Source organism: Antennarius striatus, chromosome 18 (genome assembly GCF_040054535.1).
Source record: "Antennarius striatus isolate MH-2024 chromosome 18, ASM4005453v1, whole genome shotgun sequence".
Taxonomy (NCBI): Eukaryota; Metazoa; Chordata; class Actinopteri; order Lophiiformes; family Antennariidae; genus Antennarius; species Antennarius striatus.
In genome coordinates, this window is record NC_090793.1 from 12,979,742 (window position 1) to 13,001,641 (window position 21,900).

The 21,900-nt window shown below is 38.3% G+C and overlaps 1 protein-coding gene across 1 annotated transcript in view; it reads left to right on the forward strand.

The window, feature by feature from the left end:
* LOC137612684 (pituitary adenylate cyclase-activating polypeptide type I receptor-like) overlaps nucleotides 1-21,900 on the forward strand; it is a 30,551-nt gene that overhangs the window by 3,868 nt on the left and 4,783 nt on the right. The window contains exons 3-9 of the mRNA XM_068341333.1: nucleotides 9,535-9,642; nucleotides 11,822-11,922; nucleotides 13,149-13,246; nucleotides 14,969-15,101; nucleotides 16,621-16,774; nucleotides 20,018-20,078; nucleotides 20,190-20,259. Of these exons, the coding sequence (XP_068197434.1) occupies nucleotides 9,535-9,642; nucleotides 11,822-11,922; nucleotides 13,149-13,246; nucleotides 14,969-15,101; nucleotides 16,621-16,774; nucleotides 20,018-20,078; nucleotides 20,190-20,259 (725 nt within the window). The remainder of the gene's footprint in view (nucleotides 1-9,534; nucleotides 9,643-11,821; nucleotides 11,923-13,148; nucleotides 13,247-14,968; nucleotides 15,102-16,620; nucleotides 16,775-20,017; nucleotides 20,079-20,189; nucleotides 20,260-21,900) is intronic.

Sequence of the window (21,900 nt, forward strand, 5' to 3'; positions counted from 1 at the left end):
TCGTGTCGGATAGAGACAAAGGCGTCTGCAGTCTGAACAGCTCCCAACACTCCGATCAGATATGGCGGACCGTGACGTCATATTTGCGAGAGGGAGGTGCCAGAAGGAAGAGCGTCGTGCATTACTGAGTGGTAAAAAACGGAAGAAGAGATTGACGAAGTTGGGTGTGTTTGTGTTTCCTCCACCTCTACCAGACAGTGATATCGCCAATATGTCGTAGTTGTCATTGCTGCTGTCGCAATTATATGACCTCACACATTACGCGCACTGAACGATGACTCTGTCCCAACTTTGTTGCTACGCCAACCTGTCAGATTGACTGATAATGTGGCCCAGTCTGAACAGAGCCAGATCCCATTTGGACTCTTGCTAAAAACAGTGTGAACAGTCAGCCCTAAAAATAAGATACGGAAGGAAATCTGACATGCCTGCAGCCTGAATGGGATCTTAAACTCCTTAACATGTGGAAGGACCTCATCCCCACTCGGAAAAGGCAGTCAACCGGCTTCCTGCTGAGGACCATGACCTCAGATTTTGAAGTGCTGATCCTCATCAGTCTAAATTTTGTGTAGTCCATTTAACCTGGCTCAAGGACTGCAAGAATGATAAGAGACTGCAGCAAGTGCAAAACATCAAAAAGCCAAAAAGTAAACCAACCAACCAACCAACCAACCAACCAACCAAAAAAAACAACACAACAAGGCATCTGGTCAGGTATATGGGGAAGGAATGAGAAAGAGGCAGGTTGAATGTGGCAATCAGTTGTACATACCAGGTGTATCACATTGGCTCCGCACCTGTAATGTTCAGGCAGATAATAACCAAGAAAAAAGGAACTCACAGGGCCGGTCTATTGAGACAGGATACCGCACATACACACTCGCACACACCCACGCACACACGCACACACACACACACACACACACACACACACACACACACACACACACACACACACACACACACACACACACACACATGCAAGTGTCTTAATACAACTTGTATTCATGTTAAAACACAGGTAAAAGTCAGGTGATCAATGGTCTGTTTTAAAGAGACTCAAAGTCACCAGACTCCAGTGGTTTCTAACCTTGTCAGATATATTCAGCTGAGGTTAGCATGGCTGCATTTGGAAGGTGGAAGACCAACCTCAATCATATCTTACACACTCTACAAAAGCACCATCATTCATTTATCTGTTCTGGAGGCAAGAAAACACCAGGCTGCTGATCACTCACACATCACTGAAGAGGAACTCTTTTTCACTTCATCAGCAACTATAGAACAACATTCTGACAACTCCCCTGCAGGAGTACTGCAGGATGTTCCCTCTACTTTTTCATGTGTCTTGGCATACACACAAGCTTCCTGAGCACACTGCGGACCACTGTGGGCAACATCAGATGTGCACGCTGTGGCCACACCAAAGTATCACACTTTTTGAAAACCTTGGATCATGGCAAGTAATATGGGTTATTTAAAGAATCAAATTACAGCAGCAATTTTCATTTGTTTATTTTTAATGTAAGTGATTTGGCCCACTTGAAAAGAAAAAGACAAAAATCTTTTTTTCATGAGATGTGTAGTACTGTATGTTATATATGAGGGTCCTGCTTTGGCCATGGGATGAGAGCTGCTTTGGCCCATAGGTGAGGTCCAGTTGTGGCCAGCCTCAGGGTCCTGTTGTGGAAGAAATAACACATACAGTATACGCCTTTCAGACATTACATTTTGTTTACATTAAAACATTCACATTTTGCACAATGATGTGTCCTGTTTGTTGTGATACAGTGTAAATGCCTGTAACTGTGTGAATGTCTAATTACTTTTTTATCAACATTTTTTACTAACCATAAATTATCTAGTTGTAACAGCATTTATCATTAATATTCATAAATAAAAAACTCTTAATAAATTCCATTAGAATATTAGCTTATTTATCACCTGGTTGTACACTTCGTCTGCTTTGAACTTTATCAAAAAGAAAAACTGTCTCACCCAGTTTCACCGCTTGTTCTTCTATTTGCATAAACTCTATCATCTATCTATCTTAAAAGACCTGTATTTCTTTTTTACTTTAGCTTGGTGAGTGGATTTGTCGATGCCCGTTCGTTTCCAGTCGTTAACTATCTAACCTGCATGGCGCGTATAGAAGGGCACACATGCAGCACCGTTAATGCTCTGATTGGCTGCGTAGAATCAGTGAACCTCATCGTATCATAGGCTGAACACCTGTCACTCACTGAGTTAGAATGCAAAATGGTACAGAAAACCTTGCATTTGTCTAATTAATTAGATTAGGTCTAATACAGTATTAGATATTATTTAATACGGTTTGTATCGAATTTTATTTTGTGCGCAGCAGAAATTTTCTTGTGCGCTGAGAATGTGCGAGCAGTGCCAAATGGCGCACATGTGAAGCTTAGAGGAAACACTGCAAGGGGGGACCTATTGGTGATGAACGTCTAACATTTTGAACTAATTTGATCTCAGTCACCCTGGATGGCTCTGAAAGACACACAACACCTTTGCAAGTGTGTGGTCATTTTTACCATCTAGGCAGATGTGAATGTGTTCATAGTTTGGTTGATTGATTGATTGATTGATTCATATGATAACAGGGATGTATTTGATGAGTAATCATGGACAGGATGAGAGCCATGTAGAGTTGATGTTTAAAGTCATTAGTGTCAGTGACAGTTGGTGTTAGTGGGTCCGTATCATATGTGTCATGTACTGCTGTGAAACTTGCCATTGGCTAAAAATCAACCACTTTCCCTAAATCTCCTTAATGAGTTTAGTGGGATTTAGGATTACAGCCATCAAGTATATGCCAGTTGGAAATAACCTGTTTTTTTTGGGTTTTTTTGTTTTTTAATACTATTTGTACAGAGTGTGGAATTCTAACAAAACTAGTTGTAATGCCACACTGACACTGGTTTATAGAGCTCAAAGTCATGTGCTTATTTTGTCTGAAGAATCCAATTTAAACCACAAATATAATCAGTTTATACTAATATAAATTGAAGAAAAACAAAAATCATTCAGAAACTTGGAAAAGCAAATCTTTTAGTCAAGAGAGTGAAATAATTGCTCATTGAAGCGGATGATATAGAATAATTAATCCTCCTGAAAGTCTTTGGAGCATGGACTCTTGAGTGTATGCTCAAGAGTCTACACTCTTGAGCATAGATGGAAAGGGCTTAGCCCTGAGCAGCAGCAAGATAAATCCGCTTCAAATGTGGTGGTGGCCAATGACTCTGTCAAGACTGATTAACCCAGTGAAATGATGAAGTTTGTGGATACGCCATCATGCATTTGTCATTTTTATGCAAGCGATGTATGTGGCAGCAGATGACAATGGCTACTTATTTATCAAACTCTTAATTACTGTGGTTCAGACTGACTTTTGATATATTGACATGAAATTTGTTGTGATATGCATATGCATCATCAATTTGCTTAAAAGTAGTAAAGGACAACTCGTTATTTATATTTCTTTAAAGTCCAAATATGATCTTTACTGTAACTGAGGAGCTGATGAATCACTTCACTGTTTCAGCTCTCACTAATGTGTGTCTGTATTTTTTAATGATTAGAAAATATAACAATTTTATGCAGATGCTTTTAAAGACTTTTAAACAGATAAATGTGTTTTTCTTTTTTTAACGTTATTTTTGGTACAAATAACGTAATTCAAATGCTTTCTGCCTTGATATGCTCCAAATAGGTTAAGTGTAAAGCTGTTAAAAACTACATGGCACTATAAATATGGTAAAAGAATTGCTCTTTAAAAAATCCACTCAGATCTACACTAAACATCAAAATTAAATTAAGACATTCAACCCCATAGAGGAGTCTAAACTCTCTGTGCTGCTTAATTAATCAAGACATCATCCATTTACGACCTCAGGGGTGCTCTGAAAGCGAGCTTTGACCAAAGTAATGTGTCAAGTGCCATGTGTCATTATGCAAATTAAATGATGTGACATTTAGGGGACTAAACATATAGCCTCCTGCAATGCAGTCTAATAATAGACCCCCAAGAGCAGAGAGCTGTTCAGTGGGTGACCAATGTTTAATTCCGAGAGGCATGTCTGAGTTGTCCATCAATTGACTGACAGACAAACCAGAAAACATAATGCAGCCATTTTCTTCACATAGTAGTTCAAAATTTCACTTGTAATTAAGTCCAAACTCAAAGCTGCCAGTCACATTTTGCAAAATTGATGGTTTTCATTCTGTTTTATACTTTTTCTTTTGTACAGATGATATACAGTGTAATTGTGATTGTCTTTGGCACCTCATCTCAGACAAAAAAAAAATCTTTCTATAATCACCCTATCACTGTTTTAGTCAGGCACCATTTAGGACAGATCATATTATGCTGTGGGGTCCTAGGTTACCACGAGTTACTGATATAATTTACGAAGGCTGTTTTCCTGTACAAAACAGATTCGTTCACGAAGTTAGGTTTCTGTAATGCTTACTGATTACTGATTAAATCCCAGAAATCTGATCTGTTTCCCTGTGTGGCACCTGTTCTCTGACCGGTGTTACTGCTATGGATAAGGTGGTTCAAACACACAAAGAACTGTCCCCCCAAGTCTAGATAGACTTTTTAGTTACATTTTTATAAAACACTTCTTAGTGACATTTTTTCTTGAATATGTCTTCATTGGGCCTACATATCAACATTTCTGTCAACGAAGGATTGCGTCATGGCCTGCGACACACTTTGCAGCACAACATTTTGCAGGCAAACAGACGTTCTAAAGAAACTGGCGGGTGTGTGATGGACCATGGATCCCAAAGGAAAAAAGAGAACAATCGCTGATGAGAACAGAGGATTCAAGGAAGAACAGACAGAGTCATTTGCTTTTGTTAACAATATGGAACGATTGCAAGTTTGTGTGCTTGCATAACTACTGGAGAAATTAAAGGAGCGCAAAAATAGATTTAAGAAGTGGATTGCATCTCCAAATTCTACTACTGCTGCTAATTTTACTGTGACCTGAGATATAATAAAATGTGGAAAATAGTTCACAGATGTGATTATAGGAAGGATTCATTTATTAAAATAACGAAAAAAAACAGAGACAATACAGAAAATTAAAGACATGCCTATCTCCGCAAAGACAGTGAAGGAAAGGACAAGCAACATTACCAATCAGCAAATCAAGGACATTTATTCAACTCCAGCATTAAACGTGATGAGTCGTGTGATGTGATCTATATTGAACAGGTACCGCTGTTGTGCATATATGTAAACTCCGATGAGCCCCAAGAAGAAATGATCGAATTAATGGCACTGCTTGTTTAGAACATGTTACCTAAACATGCACAATAAAGTCTTGAGAAGCGGAAACACTTTTGTCAATGGAACTCAAGCCAACTGTATTCATCAGGGATGTACAGCGAGGCTTTCTCACCTCCCCTACCTGAGAGAGTCCAGAGACGCACATCATCATCATACACTGAACTAGGGATTTTTTAGGAGCGATCATTGATATACGAGCTGTATTTGGGAGCAGATTTAATGAGTTTATCAATGCAGCAAAACATAATACTTTTTCTTGTCCTTTCAGTTTTTTCCTTCAGGGGTCGCCACAGCAAATCAGTTGCCTCCTGCCAACCCTGTCTTCTGCATCCTCTCCTCTCACACCAACTACCTTCCTGTCCTCTTTCACTACATCCATAAACCTCCTCTTTGGTCTTCCTGTAGGCCTCCTGCCTGGCAGTTCAAAGCTCAGCATCCTTTTACCAATATATTCACTATCTCTCCTCTGGACATGTCCAACCCATCTCAGTCTGGCCTCTCTGACTTTATCTCCAAAACCTCTAACATGTGCTGTCCCTCTGATGTACTCATTCCTGATCCTATCCTTCCTGGTCACTCCCAGACAGAACCTCAGCATCTTCATCTCTACTACCTCCAGCTCTGTCTCCTGTCTTTTCCTCAGTGACACTGTCTCTAGACCAAACAACATTGCTGGTCTCACCACAGTGTTTTACACCTTTCCTTTCATTTTAGCTGAAACTCTTCTATCACACATCACACCTGACACTTTCCTCCACCCGTTCCATCCTGCCTGTACACGCTTCTTCACCTCTTTTCCACACTCTCCATTGCTCTGGAATGTTGATCCTAAGTACTTAAAATCCTCCACCTTCTTGATCTCTTCTCCCTCACTCTTCCACTTGGGTCCCTCTCATTCACACACATGTACTCTGTCTTACTGCAGCTAAACTTCATTCTTCTCCTTTCCAGGACAAACCTCCTAATGCTAATAATAATAATGCTAATAATGGTTAAATAGAATAACAAGCAGTTTATGCTCAGTGTTGAACCAGATTAAAATAATGATTAAAGATCTAGTAGAGACATTTCTGTATGTATGTAATGCATCTAATTGTTGCTCTGATGATTATCACAGTGTTGCACTTATTGGTTGATGTTCAACAGAACAACATTTTTAAATACCTAAATCATTGTTTTTACTTCAAAAGTATTTTCTGGCATTGCAGATGCTGATTCAGCTGCAGAACCAGTAGGAGAAAGAATAAAACTCTAATATTTGTTATGCTAATTAACAACGTGGGTGAAAAACATCCTAAATTAAGCAGCTGTGTCCTGAAAATTAACTCTCCCTCAAAACCCCCCCCACTCATTGTTTTCTCTGTATGCCCACATACCGTCAACTGGTGAAATATTGCATTTTTTTCACGTTTCTTTCTCAGATTGTCATCCTGCACAATCATTTCTTTCTTGACATAAGTGGAGCAACTCACTGTGTCCAACCTTTATCGCTTCATTACAAATAATGTACTAATATGGCAATGTTGATGTCTGGTGTTCTCCCTCATTATACTGTAAATTTATAATTCTAGTTTCAACTAGTTTTTTGCCATCTCCTCTTACATGTGCTTAATTAAACCGTACAATGTACCAGATTCTTAGAAGAAGCTCCTGAGGTTTAGTTGAATAATTGAATCAGCTCTACTGTCCCCCAGTTTCATTAATTCACCAGCTGGCTCAGTATGAATAATACTGTTGTCTGGTTTTATCTGTTTCATTCACCATGAATATGCATAATGTCTCAGTTTTTAATTATGATTACACGTAAACCTGAAGGTGATCCACCTATGAAATATGCTTAGTAAGATGTTCCCCCAGTGCCAAAATTTAAATTTTAAATGCTTGCTTACTAATAATAAATAATATATCATAACACTGTCAGATCAAATCTTTTAATCCCTGCTGCCTATTACCTCAACTCAGACTTTTAGTACCTCATCTCAAGCTGAACCTCAAAAAACGCAACTGCAAGCCTTGCATCAAGATAATTTATCTTCAAGTCTATGCTTCACTGCCTGTTTTAATCATCTTAACCACAAGGGATTTCCTCTCCTCATCACAAGATACACTTGACAGAGACAGTCGAATGTTTTGTGTTTTAGGATGTGATTAATTGTAAGCCAGGAAGGAAGCCTGCTTTATATTTAGCTGCCTCAGTGAAGTTTCAAGTTAGCACTCTAAAAATAAAGAGTCAACTCTTCAAAAAGCAGATATTTTTTAGAGGGAAATGAAAACATTCTATTGTAAGACATAGCTTTTGAGGAACAATTAAACCTCATGTAAACTATTTTATATTATTAATTGCCTCCACCTTGCAGGTTGAATCCTCATTGTGAAATGTTTGTTTGATTGATCAACTTTTAGCAAGATTACACAAATACTACTTGATGGGTTTTCATGAAACTTACAGGTAGGGCTGGTCATGTGTCAGGTAAGAATCCATCACATTTTGAGGTGGATCCAGATAACGGAGAGCAAAAAGAAATTGCTTTCTTCACTCCACAAATGTAAAACTGAATATTTCATAGTTTCATTTCACATTGCTCTGGCTGACAAAATAATCAATTTCTTAAGATAAGATATAGAATCTGTATTGTTTTCTGAGACTAACTAGAGCCAGCAGAAATTCAATTTACAGTATTTTTCTTGTGCAGAGTAAAGCCAAGCCCCCTGGCCTACCCCACTGAAGACAACTGATGATACAGGCATACAGTAGATCTATGTATATACCATACAGACAGCTGAAATGACTTTGTCAGAATATTTTACCGTTCAGAAATAACATAAATCTTTTGAGAATCTATAGATATTGTTTCACTTATTGATTTATGAAAGATACAGTTTATGTGGGAGCAGCCAAATCAATATTCTACAGCACTTAAATTACCAAATAAAAACAAGAGACAAGTGCTAAATTCTGTGAATAAAGCATTTAGGAGTAAAACTACAAATCTTACAAGATGAGTTGTCTCCAAACTCTACTGTAGTTACAATGGAAGTCTTAACAACTACTTTGCATTTAGAGGATAATTAAGATCAAGAACAAATTTAAACTTGAGGTGTTTAAATATTACAACAATTGACATTGATGGTTAATCTACATCATACTTTGTGCTTTGTTTATATTAAAATTATAATTTTACTATACTCTAATTCAGAAAAATTATAAATGTATGTATAAAATAATGCAATTAAAGGAGTCTACCTTTGCACAAAGTGTCAATCACAAACAACCTGATGAACAAAGAACTAAAATCATTGTTTTTACATGCAATGTTTAAGTGTAAGTCAGAAAGTCCTTGGTGATTTGAATAATTTAATCTTTCTCAGAACAAGCTGTTCCTGAAGTGTCTTCTTCAGACAAAAGACGTCCATCTGAAATATATTTGACACTTGTTTTGATCTCACTTCAGCCTTGGGAACAAATGATAAGAACATCCTTTTTCTCTCTCAGTAATTTATCACAGCTGTTGACTTTAACCCACTGCCTATGGAAATGATAGCCAATATTTTTAGCACCATACTAATGACAATGATTAAGATGTATCAGAGTGAAGTTGCATCTCTGTCCAATCTTCTATTAGATTTGTCATGTTGCCTCCTTAGATCATGTCTTCGATAGTATGTGAACTAGTCCCTATTGTACTTTTGAATAAGTTTAGAATGGAAAAACCTGGTGCCTGTGACAATGGGACAATATACTGTATGTAATATGTTAAATGAGGGAAGTCCATGCTAGACTGTGGATGAGAACTGTCTTCTTAAACTGGCACAGATGAATTAGGACAGGATGAAAAGAAATATCCTGTTTTGATTCCATGAGAAGAACTAGGTAATCGGTCCATCTATGGGTAATGTGGTAGATCATCCATGGTTCAATGTTTCAGGTTCTTTCTTTTTTATACTAAAGTGTGAAGTCTGTTTTGCTGTGGGTTCCTGGAAAAATGAGAATGTGAAGTAAGCTCTGACAGTAAATATCCAATAATAAAATGAGATGCAGGAACCTTTATTGAAATTTTTATTTATGTTTCTTTGTGTATGAAGATAAAGCACTCTTCTTCACTCCAAACATGTCCATAGCTTTTCTTGCAGCTTTTTATATTTGACCCTTTAAGTTTTCCACTTCATCTAGGAAATTTTCCACTGATCTGATCTTAGTCTGTCTGTTTCTGTAGGATGTAAAACTGAGTGGGACAACATTGGATGCTGGCTGAAAGCAGAGGTCGGGCAGGTGGTCAATGTCTCCTGTTCTGAAATCTTCCAGCATTTCTCCAGAAATAAAGGTTGTTTTCCATGTCCATTCCAGTCTCAACAAACATAAACAATACTTAATTTCCTCTCATTTAATCAACAGAATAGCTCAAACACAGACGGTAAGTCTGTATGTCCCATTTTGTCGGTGCGCTGTCACTTATCTACTATATTTATCCATACTGTATAATTTGCAGAACAAATGAAGGCTGGAGTCACACTGATGAAGAGCAGAGTATAAATTATTCATGTATGTTTGTTTGCCAGAATATATATGTGCTCTGGAAAGGACAAATAAAATCATACGTCTTAGACATATGATCGATGTTATAAGGACTGAGTCTTCAAAAGAAGAGTAAATAAGTTTTGACATCAAATGAAATATGTTCTGAATTTTTTATAATGAAATTAATGCTAAAACAATAAATAGTATACTAATTTTATTTGTACTATCTTACATTCACTGATCCATCCATTTGGGCATAAGCCAGCTAGCTGCTACTGGGTGAGGACCTCAACAATGACTATAGCTAAAGTAATTAATCATTACCTACTTCTTACATCTGTAAAGTTGAATTTACAGGGTAGCTTGTACATTTTTAATACACACAAACGTGCCTAAACGCTGACGGATCTCAAAAATAAAAGCATGTGGGGCAGTTTGTAGTTTGAGTTAATAGGATGATCATTATCATTAACAGCATCATTAAAGAAGATAAGGTCAGGATCATGTGGGACTAATGTGCTTTCCTCTTTACCTTGATGGAAGTCTTGTGTCATTATGGTCTGAATTGCAGATCACTCAAACAGACGAGAGTCAGTGCAGATAATGACGTTAGTTCCTGTATGAATTTATGACTTTGTTCAAACAATCCATCCGGTGCCTGCATATTCAGTATATACTATATTCATATACTGAGGCACATCAATTCGGGAATTTTGGTTGTATAAATAAAAATGACAATTAAATGTGCAATTGTACAAACATAGTCAAGCTAACAACCTTCTCCAGACACCATCTACCTGTTGGCAAGTAGATGTTAAAAAGGACTGAATTGGCTGACTTGAGGACATGGAAATGTCAAATGTTATCTCACTGAAAGCACTAATGGAGCAAAATTGTCAGAAAAAGGAAATATCAGTGAAGTGTTCCAAATGTTCTGATGTATAAATGCACATGGATGACAACTTTCCGTCACACTAGGACTCCATTACTAACGGTTCCATTGATAAAAAATGACTTTGTTACAGGCACACATAACAGTGTTCATTCAGCAATGAGAACATCAAATGAAATGAAATGGAATTCACTTGTCCCTCTTGAGGGAAATTATCTTTTCACTCCTCCAGTTCATACATACAGTACATATGTAAGCATGCATACATATGTGTGTACAGGCCCCTGAACCAAACAAACACACGCACACACACACCAGGGGCCTGTAAGCATTCAATTTTATATTCACAGTGGGAGGCAGAGCGACGGGCTGCGACTTCTTGGTGTACCCCAAATGAGCAGCTTGAAGGGGGCAGTGCCTTGCTCAAGGGTACCTCGGCAGTGCTCAGGAGGTGAACCGTCGCCTCCCACTGCCAGCTCATGCCCCAGATGTTTTGGCCCTCCCAGGTCTTGAACCAGCAACTTTCGATTCCCAGTCCAAGATTTAGTGCACTGAGAATCCCTAGACTGGGTTGCACTAAAATGAAACCTCAGAAAGTGAACATTTTTTTAAAATTATATATATATTTATATATACTTGATTACTAGTTAGTCAAATCACATGCATGTACAGTATATTAGTTTGTACCGGCCCTGAACACACAAACACACACGAGGGGCCTATACACATGCAGGGGGAGGTAGAGTGGCGGGCGGCTCCTGCTTGAGAAACTTGTAGGGGAGGATGGCGCCTTGCTAAAGGGTGTCTCAGCAGTGCTCCGGGGGTCAGCTGACACCTCCCACTGTCAGCTCAAACTCTGGGTGTTTTTTTGTGGGGGCGAGAGTGGGAATCAAACCACTGATCTTGGAACATTTGACGACCCGCTCTACTGCCCGCTCTACCACTGAGCCACTGAAGCCCCCAGTGGCATGTATAAACCTACACGATGATCCAAAATTAAAATTGTGGTTGTCTAAATATATTGTATGGAATGTAAAACATGCTTGTAATGAATGAAACCAGTGTAACTTTAAGGTTTCTTCTGTCTCATCAGGGTTTGTTTACAGGAACTGCACTGCTGTTGGCTGGTCAGACATGTACCCCCCCTATGAGGAGGCCTGTGCCTTTACTGATGACAGTGAGCCTGAGTCTGAGGTACGCTGACACATCATTGTTCTTGTGCCAGTTAAGAATATTCATATTATTTCTGCTTCCTCTCCGCTTTTCCTCTTTGCTACTTAGTTTTCTGTTCAGACAGTGGAATGAGCTTGACCACACTCAAGGGAAGTAAATATAGACCACCGTGTTCATATGCAAGTTTGGATATTTGTATTTTTCCCTTATTTACTTTAATTTTTTATCTTAATTTAATCAGTGAAGGAATTGAAGAGACAGCAAAAAAAAACCCCACAGAAACTTAAAATTTCTCAGATAACACAGCTGGAGCAATTTTACAAAACTGGTAATTAGTGTATCTTCCACCAGCATTGATCATTGATCCTCCTCCTTGTGAACTGGCACAGCCTCCAGATGTCGATGTTGGATGGCAGCCCTCTGCTCAGTGAGAGCTGCCTGGAGATGCTGCTGAGTCTGTAGAGGATTCTCACGCCTCACGCAGGCTCTAACAAAACTGTGATGCAAATTCCCCCTCAGAAACTGCTTGATGTCCTGTCAGTCCAGTGTGAGGTCGTCAGGCTCCAAGTCAATCTCAGTCATTTTTTCAGTCATTTGGATATAATTTTCACATGCCAGTCAATCCCAAAACATTAAAAACCTGAACAATACTGGATAAATAAACATCCTCTGTTCATTATTTTCATGAAACGGGTCCTACTATGAAAAACACATTTTTTCAGGTCTCTTCATATACATAGTGGTCCTCCCTAATCCCACTAAATCCTAGAATCTGGAAAACAAACGCTTCCTGCATCAATAGATATTTGGAATCTTTTGGATTTATGGCCGGACAGAATCAAAAACCATTTGAGTGGCCACAGTGCCGAACCTTACGTCGTCGCTAGGGTGATTGATGGAGTAAATTGACCTATCCTGAGTCATATTTGATTGTCCACCCGGATATGGGCGTGGTCATCCCCAAGGGGGAGTTTGTTCAGGCTACAAGACATTTTAAATACAGTGTAGTTGGACATCTGGCAGCTGAATGACATGAATTAAAAAAGCACAATATGGGACCATTAAACTACCATGCTCATTTTAGTATTGGTCTTTTTTGTAGTGAGACAATGTGCAGTCTATACAGTTTAGTCCTTCCACCTGGTTTTATTGTTCATATGCTACCTGTCAGCTGTTAGGTGATTATAGCTGATATAATGACAAATGAGGAGTATTTTCTTTTTTTTTTTCTCCTTGTCACTATCCAGAAGATTTACCTCGCCACATTCAGACAGGTTTACACTGTGGGCTATGCCACCTCACTCATCTCCCTCATTACAGCCATAGCGGTGTTCACAGCTTTCAGGTAAGACCAACTTCTTTGTCTGTTGAATGAGTGAGGCACTGCCTACTTAACCTCAAGTATGTATTTAATAAACTGAACATTTGTCATAGATCCCTGAAAATAAAGGCTCACTGTATTTTCTGGACTGAAGAAAACAAAACATTTAACAAACATTTCAACTCTACAATTGCATTCTAAACTAGAACGAATGCAGTCACAGACTGCAAAATCCCGCAACGCCTCTGAATTCAAAATTTTACCCCGACGTACTTGCATAGGTCAAAGATCAAAGCTAGTGCTCTGACCTACTGTCGTTAATCAAAGCACTAGCTTTCATCTATGGTCTCACTCACACTGGCCTTCTCCCTTCCCTTTCTGTCTTATCCAATTCCTGAGTGTACAAAAGTAGAAATTTCAACCTTGACCTATTTTTTTAAAGGTCATCATCTCATTTTCATCTCCCTTGTCGCCTGTGTAATGCACTTTTTGTTTCATCTTTCTATCTGCAATGGTTGCAAAGATATTTGGTGGACATACTGATGAACAAAAGAACAAACGAACACACAAACACTGACAATCACAATTCATCACCACTTTGAAGCGGGATGTAATGAGTAGTTTCAGCTCTTACAGACATCAAAGGAAATCTACAGTAGATGTAGAGCTCTATCAGACACAGCCAAGCTTAACAATCAAAGTACATAGATGTTATTCTGAAATTGAAATTAAATGTACAGCCTCTCAAAATAAAACATAACCTCAAAAGTGAAAAAAATCCAGTGTCTATACTGTAAGGATACAAGAAAAAGATTTTGTCTTTGCATGCAAACTCTTCTTCGATACCTTTGCCAGATGCTTAACTTGTGAATCTATGTCTAGCTAAAATTATTCTTTTTTGTGTGCAAGTTACATGCAATGCTGTCTTGTGGAAAGTGTAATTGACATGAATTGACATGAAATCTGCATCTGTTATTTCATTGTTACCTGAGTATATAAGCTAAGGGAGTCTGCAAGTTGAAAGACAACAAATTCAACAAGGAGGTGTTTTCACTTCAAACACTGTGCACATTGTACGCACCAGCAGATGATGACAGCATCTTTTAGCAGCTTAGCCGCTGTAGGACACAGTACTTGCAGGCTCATCTGAGCTGGCTGTGTCATGGATGTTTAAAATTTCTTGGTTGACACTTATAATTTTTATAATGTCAGAAGACAATTTTGATAAATCTCTTGTGGTTTCACTTTGGCTCACATGTCCATTTGGCTCAGATTTGATGGCCCCTGTCTCAGTCGTTCTCATTGATTTTTTGACAAGTCGCTATTGAGGTGCATTGTATTCACTTGGTGGGAAGAAAAGCCTCGTATTGTCTGAATATACTACACTTCCACATACTGTGAGATTCCTTGGTATTGATGTCAGGCCTGAGAGGGAAAAAAAGAAAGGCGTCAAACAAAAAGGCGTCTTCTGGTCCCCAGTCCAAGACTTTGTGGACTGACACAGCCCACTATTCACTGATTTATACAGCGGTGGAAGCAATTTTCATCTGCCAGTCACACTGTCATTAGAAAACTGGGAGCAATTTGGCGTTGAGTATCTTTTCCAAGAACACAATGACCGTAGGGACTTGCATTGATTTAGGATTGAAATTGCGACCTTATGACACTCTCACTGAGTCAGCAGTTTCCTTGAAATGTGGCAGTCTGGATTTCTAGACCTTCAATTTGTGTTTCTGCCTCTTTCAGAAAATTCCGTTGCACCAGAAACTACATCCACATCAACTTGTTCTCCTCCTTCATCCTGAGAGCCAGTGCTGTGTTCATTAAAGACACCGTGCTGTTTGCTGATGAAACCTTGGACCACTGCTTCGTGTCCACGGTGAGGATTCTACCTCATCCACAATTTTTCCATCATAAAGCAGATTCCCACAGAGGAGAAAAAACGGAAAGATGTTACGAGCTAATGAATGGTTCTTTTCTTTTCTCACAAACGTTTGCCATCAGTTGACAACAGTGATGGATTATTCGAGGAATGGTATAGTTTAAACACAAAAAAAATACAAAATGATGAAGCAAAATGGTAACACAGTAGCTTCTTACACTATAAGTGCTTTACTTGTTTCTTTTACTTGCAGTGAATTTTAAGTGACTATTTTATTGTTTATTAAAGGTCAATAAAATAGTCGATGTGGCGTTTAGGTGTGGGAATGGGTTTTTTTATATTCTATAAGATAACTTTTTGAATAATTGCTCTAAATTCGAGTTTGCTTGAAAGCATTAACGTTTATTTTTTAATGAATACTGTTAGGCTGCTATAGTAAAAAAAGTTCCAAAGGTTTCATTTCTGTCGCATTTCTGTGGTTGAACGAGCAGTTTCAGCAGGGTGATTTTTCCATTTTTTTGCTTTTGTTTGGTGTTTCAATTTGAAAGTTAATTTCCATTATTTTGATTTGCTCTTGACGCGACTGTTTAAGTTTTCCATGTACTCAGTTCTGTTTTGTTCCATTTCCCTCTGCACCTATACATTGCCTGTCTCATGTTTGGTGGTCTGTGTCTTTCTTCTACATTTTTCCCTCCACAGTAAGTGATTATCTGATGGTATCTATCTAATCTCTCAGAGTAGTTAGCCTGTATGTTGTTTTCTGCCAAAGTTTTAGTGTAATTTTCCTTGTGTTAAATGGATTGAATAGGTTATTTGTTTTTTATTGATCATTTTCTGCCATCTGGTTTCTGATGTTGCTATTGAGTTTTTAAAATTTGTTTGTCTACGAGTCTTTTGTAGATGCCAAGATTCCCTGCCTGATTTTTCATCTTCATCCTTTAGCTACTTTATGATTTTGATCTTTGATTGCTTACTATATTATAGAATATTTTTCAACCACATCCATATTGTTCCTTCTGCCTTGTGTCTGCACACACCATGTGAACTGCTACAGTTTATGCCTTTATAAAAATGTACATTAAAAACACATTTAGACAATAAATACAAGCAAATAAATACATACATACATACATACATACATACATACATACATACATACATACATACATACATACATACATACATACATACATACTGTACATGCAGGCATACGTACATATATTCTCAGGCATGGACAACTCGTGATGTTCCACCACTATGTGTTTAACTATGATCTGAGTTTCATCATATTCTGAATTTGTAAGATAAATTTCAGAAACCAGCCTATATTTAACTGACAATAAGAACAACATAAAAATGTGCACATTTCTTGTGCATAGAACTGACAAAAATTAACACTTTGTGATCTGGGGTATTTTTTTTTCTTTTATATATAGAAGAGGATTTCATATTGTATATTGTATAAACCTGATGCCAACAGCGTATCATAACTGTAACACTGTTATTTCCTCTCCAGATCGCATGCAAGTCAGCTGTGGCTTTTTTCCAGTTCAGTATCCTGGCCAATTACTTCTGGCTGCTGGTGGAGGGCATGTATCTGCAGACTCTGCTAGCCCTGACTTTTGTCTCTCAGAGGAAATACTTTTGGTGGTACATCTTGATTGGCTGGGGTGAGTAGGTATGACTGAAGAGGTCATGTAAGGGTGGCAAGTCTGTGACCGACTGAGAATCCAGCGACAGTCGGATGTGCACATCTATTATAATCATGTTTAAACAGAATATTGACATGGCACTACTGTAAGGTGGATAGATTTTTTTTTTTTAAGTAATGAAAATACTGTCATCAAGCCCTCGGAAAAAAAAAAATTAGTATTTGCATTCCATCAACCCCAAATAGGGACTGCACTTGACTGCTTATGCACCAACCATCTGGGTTCCATATTGTATGGATACCATCTCAAACTTTGCTGTCTGTCTTTGATGAAGATTCCTAAAACCCATAATATTTTTTCCCCTCGTTGAAAAATTTGAACAGCACTTCTTTGTGTCATTTTGAGCAAACTGGCTATCCCACCATTCCAACACTGGTCATTAACTGTGTAATTTATTAAATTCCATAACACAGCAAGACAAAGTCAGCATACTGAAATAAAGAGATGTCAGCTACTGTGTATTCAATTTAGAGAAGTAGTGATTCAGTGAGAAATCATTGATCCAGTTTTTTGTGGTATTGCTGAATTACAGTGCTTTGAATGAAATGGTAATGGCTATTGCACTACATAACACATTCAGATTTGGTTTGGAAATGGATTCTCAGAAAGTAATTCAGTCAGAAAAATGTTATCGTAAAATCTAGTTTGAACAATACCAGTGATAGCAGTACAGTAATAGCAGTGATGGCAGCGATAGTGTCTTCTCCTGCTCCAGTTTCTCCAGCTCTCCTTTTGTTCTCATTGTTTTCTTTTGCATCCTGAGATCTATAAACTGTTGTTAGTGCATTCCATCTATGTTATCATGTTTTGCTCAGATACTTGTTGTCTTCCCCTTTTTATATTTTATTCTGTCCTTTTTTGTTTGTTTTTATTCTTTCCCATTTTTATGTTTTTGATAAAAGGGTACTAAAGGCAAGGAAGACACAAGTTGTGTTTATTCCGACATCAATGGTGAGAAACGGCAGCTTACCTGAATGGATGATGCGGAGAGAGATGCTTTCCTAAACCAAAGCCAATAGAACTTGCAACGTGGAAAACAAAGTTTTTGGAGGTCATGCTGACCTGTTCATGAATTATAAGACAATACCTTATAATGCTTGACCATCTCTGACAAAAATGAGGTAGTCAGGAGAATTTCTAATAAGGCAATAAATGGAACCTATGGCAGGAAGTGGTGAAGCGTAGCAGCAGGATGAATACTCTGATCCCTCTCTGTTCACTGGAGCAGAACCTCAGAGGTATCATTGTGGACCATATCAGTCAGGGACGGTGTCGTTAAAAATGCAGTTATATGTTACATTCCATCATCATGCATCTTTAAAGTGTGTAACGCTAATGGCCATGATACATTGGCTGTAATATGCATGCTTAAAAGAACCTCTTGAACTTGGTTTAGCACCTGTGCTAAAAGGTCAGAGACACCATACATGAGCATAGTTCTTACAGATCTCCTGCAGCAGTGGCTCATCTAGTAATACCGGGCATGTCCTAATGTATGTCTTTTTTTTTTGCAAACATCAACCTGAAAAATGATCTAAAATGTGTTATCTTAACAACAAGCATCACAGCCTTGCTGTGCGTCCCTGCTGTGAAATAACAAAACCTTTTCACTCAGATATTTGTTTCCATAACTGTAGCTGAGAGAGACAAGAAAAATGATTATCTTCATTTTCAGAGTGCTTTTGAAAATGAAAAAGAAAAAAGAAAAGACAATCAAATTTCAAAATAAAGAAATGGGAAAAGAAGTAGACCAGTAAGAATGTTTGAATCTGGAATAATAACATGAATTAAATAAATGAGAAAATAAATAGTTTCAGAGCCCACGTCAGAAACTGTTGGTAGGGTGTTCTATAAGTGGTGCATGCCACCTACAGATAAAGATAAAAGGTTGAAAGTGTCTATAGTTATTATAACACATGAAATTCTGCGTTCAGCTCCAGTATGTGAACCAACCAGTATATTAACCAATGCATATACTGTAACCTGATTAGATTAGAGATAAAGGTATGAAATTTATACTGAGGAAAAGCTGGACTTAAATATTCCTGCCTGAGGATATGAGTTGCTACACAGTAGGATGTTTGTTGTGTTTGTATGTGTGTGTGTGTGTGTGTGTTTGTGGTGCTGAGTCAGTGTCCACAGAGGCTTTGGTATGTCTTATCATTTCTGATAGGAAGTATCTTGCTGAATCCAATCAGGTGTCTGATTCTTTTTCTTCGGTGGAAATGTTAGTGGGAGACAGACACATTTAATTTTCTGCATAAGCAACTATTATATGCTGAAAAAAAAAATCATGAAAGCAGGAGAAACATGTGAAAATAGACTTATCCAGTGACGTGCCGTCAAGTGAGGCACGGCCTCACCTGCCATTATAAAATAAAAAATGTACCGCTGAAATACTGAGAAGAGAGCTGTGGTGAGGCACCAGGTGTCCGCCGTGCCTCACAATGGATTGTGCAATGGCTTGACTAGCTGTGCTGGCATGCTATACAGTGAGACCGTAATGCTGTCTCTCTGTAAATCGCTATTAAAATGTTCAAACACGTTTGCTGTATGAACTAAATTTGAGAAAATGTATATATGTACAGTGTTTTTTGTCAAAAACTGAATGTGTGTAACGTCTTTCTTGAGTTGAGCGGTCCTGAAACCGCTGGGAATAGGCACAAAGTGAGGCACGTAGTTCTTGTGCCTCATGGTAGGGGGCGCTGGTGATCCCAGGGATTCGGCCGAGGATTCTTCTTCCTCGGCCGCAGAAGAAGTGACAGCAAACTACAATCTATAGTCAGCGAGTCAAGTGAAGCCATTCATTTGTTTTCTGCTCGCCTTGCCTTACTATAAAAATGGAGAATTACATATTTCAACTCAAAATTTTTTCAATGCATTTGTTCGGAAGGAGCTGCGCATGGACTCCATTTATAAGTAAACATAACATATAAAAAATGTGTACATAATAACATAAGTTTTTTAATCAAATGTGCTTATTTGTGTGTTACAGTTAGTATGTGTAAATAATTCTGCTATGAGACTTTAGAAATAACCCACTTACTGTTGAATAAGCTACACTGTAGGTTAATTTGTAAACATCTTCATTTGATTATGATGAAGTCAGTGCCTCACCACCCATGAACATCACCGCACATGACTGGACTTGTTTGACGGTAAAGTAATGCGTTACAATGAACCTTTGCTCTTGCATTGCAGGGCTCCCGTCAACAGTTCTTATTCTTTGGGCGTCAACAAGACTCTTCTATGATAACAAAGGGTTTGTATCCATATGTGTGCAGTAGCTAAAAAGTTGTTATTGACTTTAATAATAACTTTGAAAGCCAGCTATAATCATAGTAGAAATAATTATAGCTGGCTTCAATTTCAGTTGCTGGGATGACACAGACAATGTTGGCATCTGGTGGATTATTAAAGGACCAATAACACTCTCGCTACTGGTGAGTTCAGAGTGGTGAATCTTTATCACTAATAATGTTCTTTGAAGGGAAACATTTTTTTAATATAAAAATATATAAAGTTAAATGATTAGTTGTTGATAATTACACACATTTTGTACAGCATACATTGTTTAAAGGGGTCTTATCATGAAAAATATATTTTTTCAGGTCTTTAAAAATACATAGTGGTCCTTCCTAACCCTATGAACTCTAAGAATATGGAAAACAAACACTTCCTGCATCATTAAATATTTGGAGTTTTAGGAATTCATGCCCGGACAGAATAAAAATGATTGGATTTACTAGGGCACTGTTTGTGATGTCACAAACTGGGCATTATTGACCTATCCTGAGTCATATTTTGATTTGATGGGCGTGGTCATCCCAGGGGTGGAGTTCATTCAGGCTACAGTAGCAGTGTGTGGTACCGAAAGTTCCTCACAAGCTGCTGAAGTCAGCTAGCATTTGGATAACTAGTTAGCTCCATTTCAGTCAGGTGTGTGTGTGTGTGTGGGGGGGGGGTGCAGCTGAGTGTATCAAAAGCAACTACACCACTCATTAACAAACAGCCTCACACACACACACACACACACACACACACACACACACACACACACACACACACACACACACACTACACAGAGAGAGAGAGAGAGAGAGAGAGAGAATATTTGATCTTATTTATAGTTGCTTATGAGTAAAGTGCTCCATTGATACATGCCCCCCCCCCCTCACTGTGACATACCTGTAGGTTAGCGGACCCAATAAAGTAGGGACGGCGCCCAACAGCCAACAGTTCAATATACAGAACTCATACACTTTGTCTTACCTCTTAGCTGCCACACTGCATTAGCTTCGTTAGCTTCGCTCAGCATGATCAGCCACCTCCTGTTCACCCAAAGAGCCACGGAGTCACGTTCGGCTGACTGAGAAAGCAGCTCCACGCTTAGTGCAGAGAAATCAACAGTTATTAACAATAGAGACAAACATAAGAAAAATAAGAGCGAAATACCTTATTTAAAGTTTAAAAAAAAAAAAAGTACTAGACTATGGCGATCGATCAATCGGTAGTGCGGGCGCGTTCACGTGGCACATGTAAACAAAATGCAGAGGGGACCTCAGAGGGGTGGAGATAGAGGGAGCTCGGAGCCACGCCCCTTAACACACACTCAATCAAAGATATTGAGGCAAGACATTTCAAATAAAGTGTAGTTGGACATCTGGCAGATGAATGACATGAAGTAAAAAAAGCATAATATGGGACCTTTAAATTGGCTAATACTGCCAGGATATGCTCGTTAAAATTAATGAATTTTTAAAGGGTTCTAGGTGGCTTGTTTAAATTCATAAGCCGAATCAGAGCCACCATTATTTGCCAAGTTTATGTACACATGCAAGGGCACTGACTTCAGTGTTTGCATTACACTGAAGCTTTAGAAAACCGGCCAGTAAGTTAAATAAATATGTCTTGATGATTACTTGGCTTCTTTGCAGTACAGATTGAGGTCAGAGTCTGCAAGAGTCTGTTTGGTTGGCATTAGAGTCTGCAAATGCCAAGGAAACATCTGTACCCCTGTATCTGTACTTTGTTTAAATTTGAAAGTGTCCTCCTTTTAATGTAGATTACATGCCACTCTACAA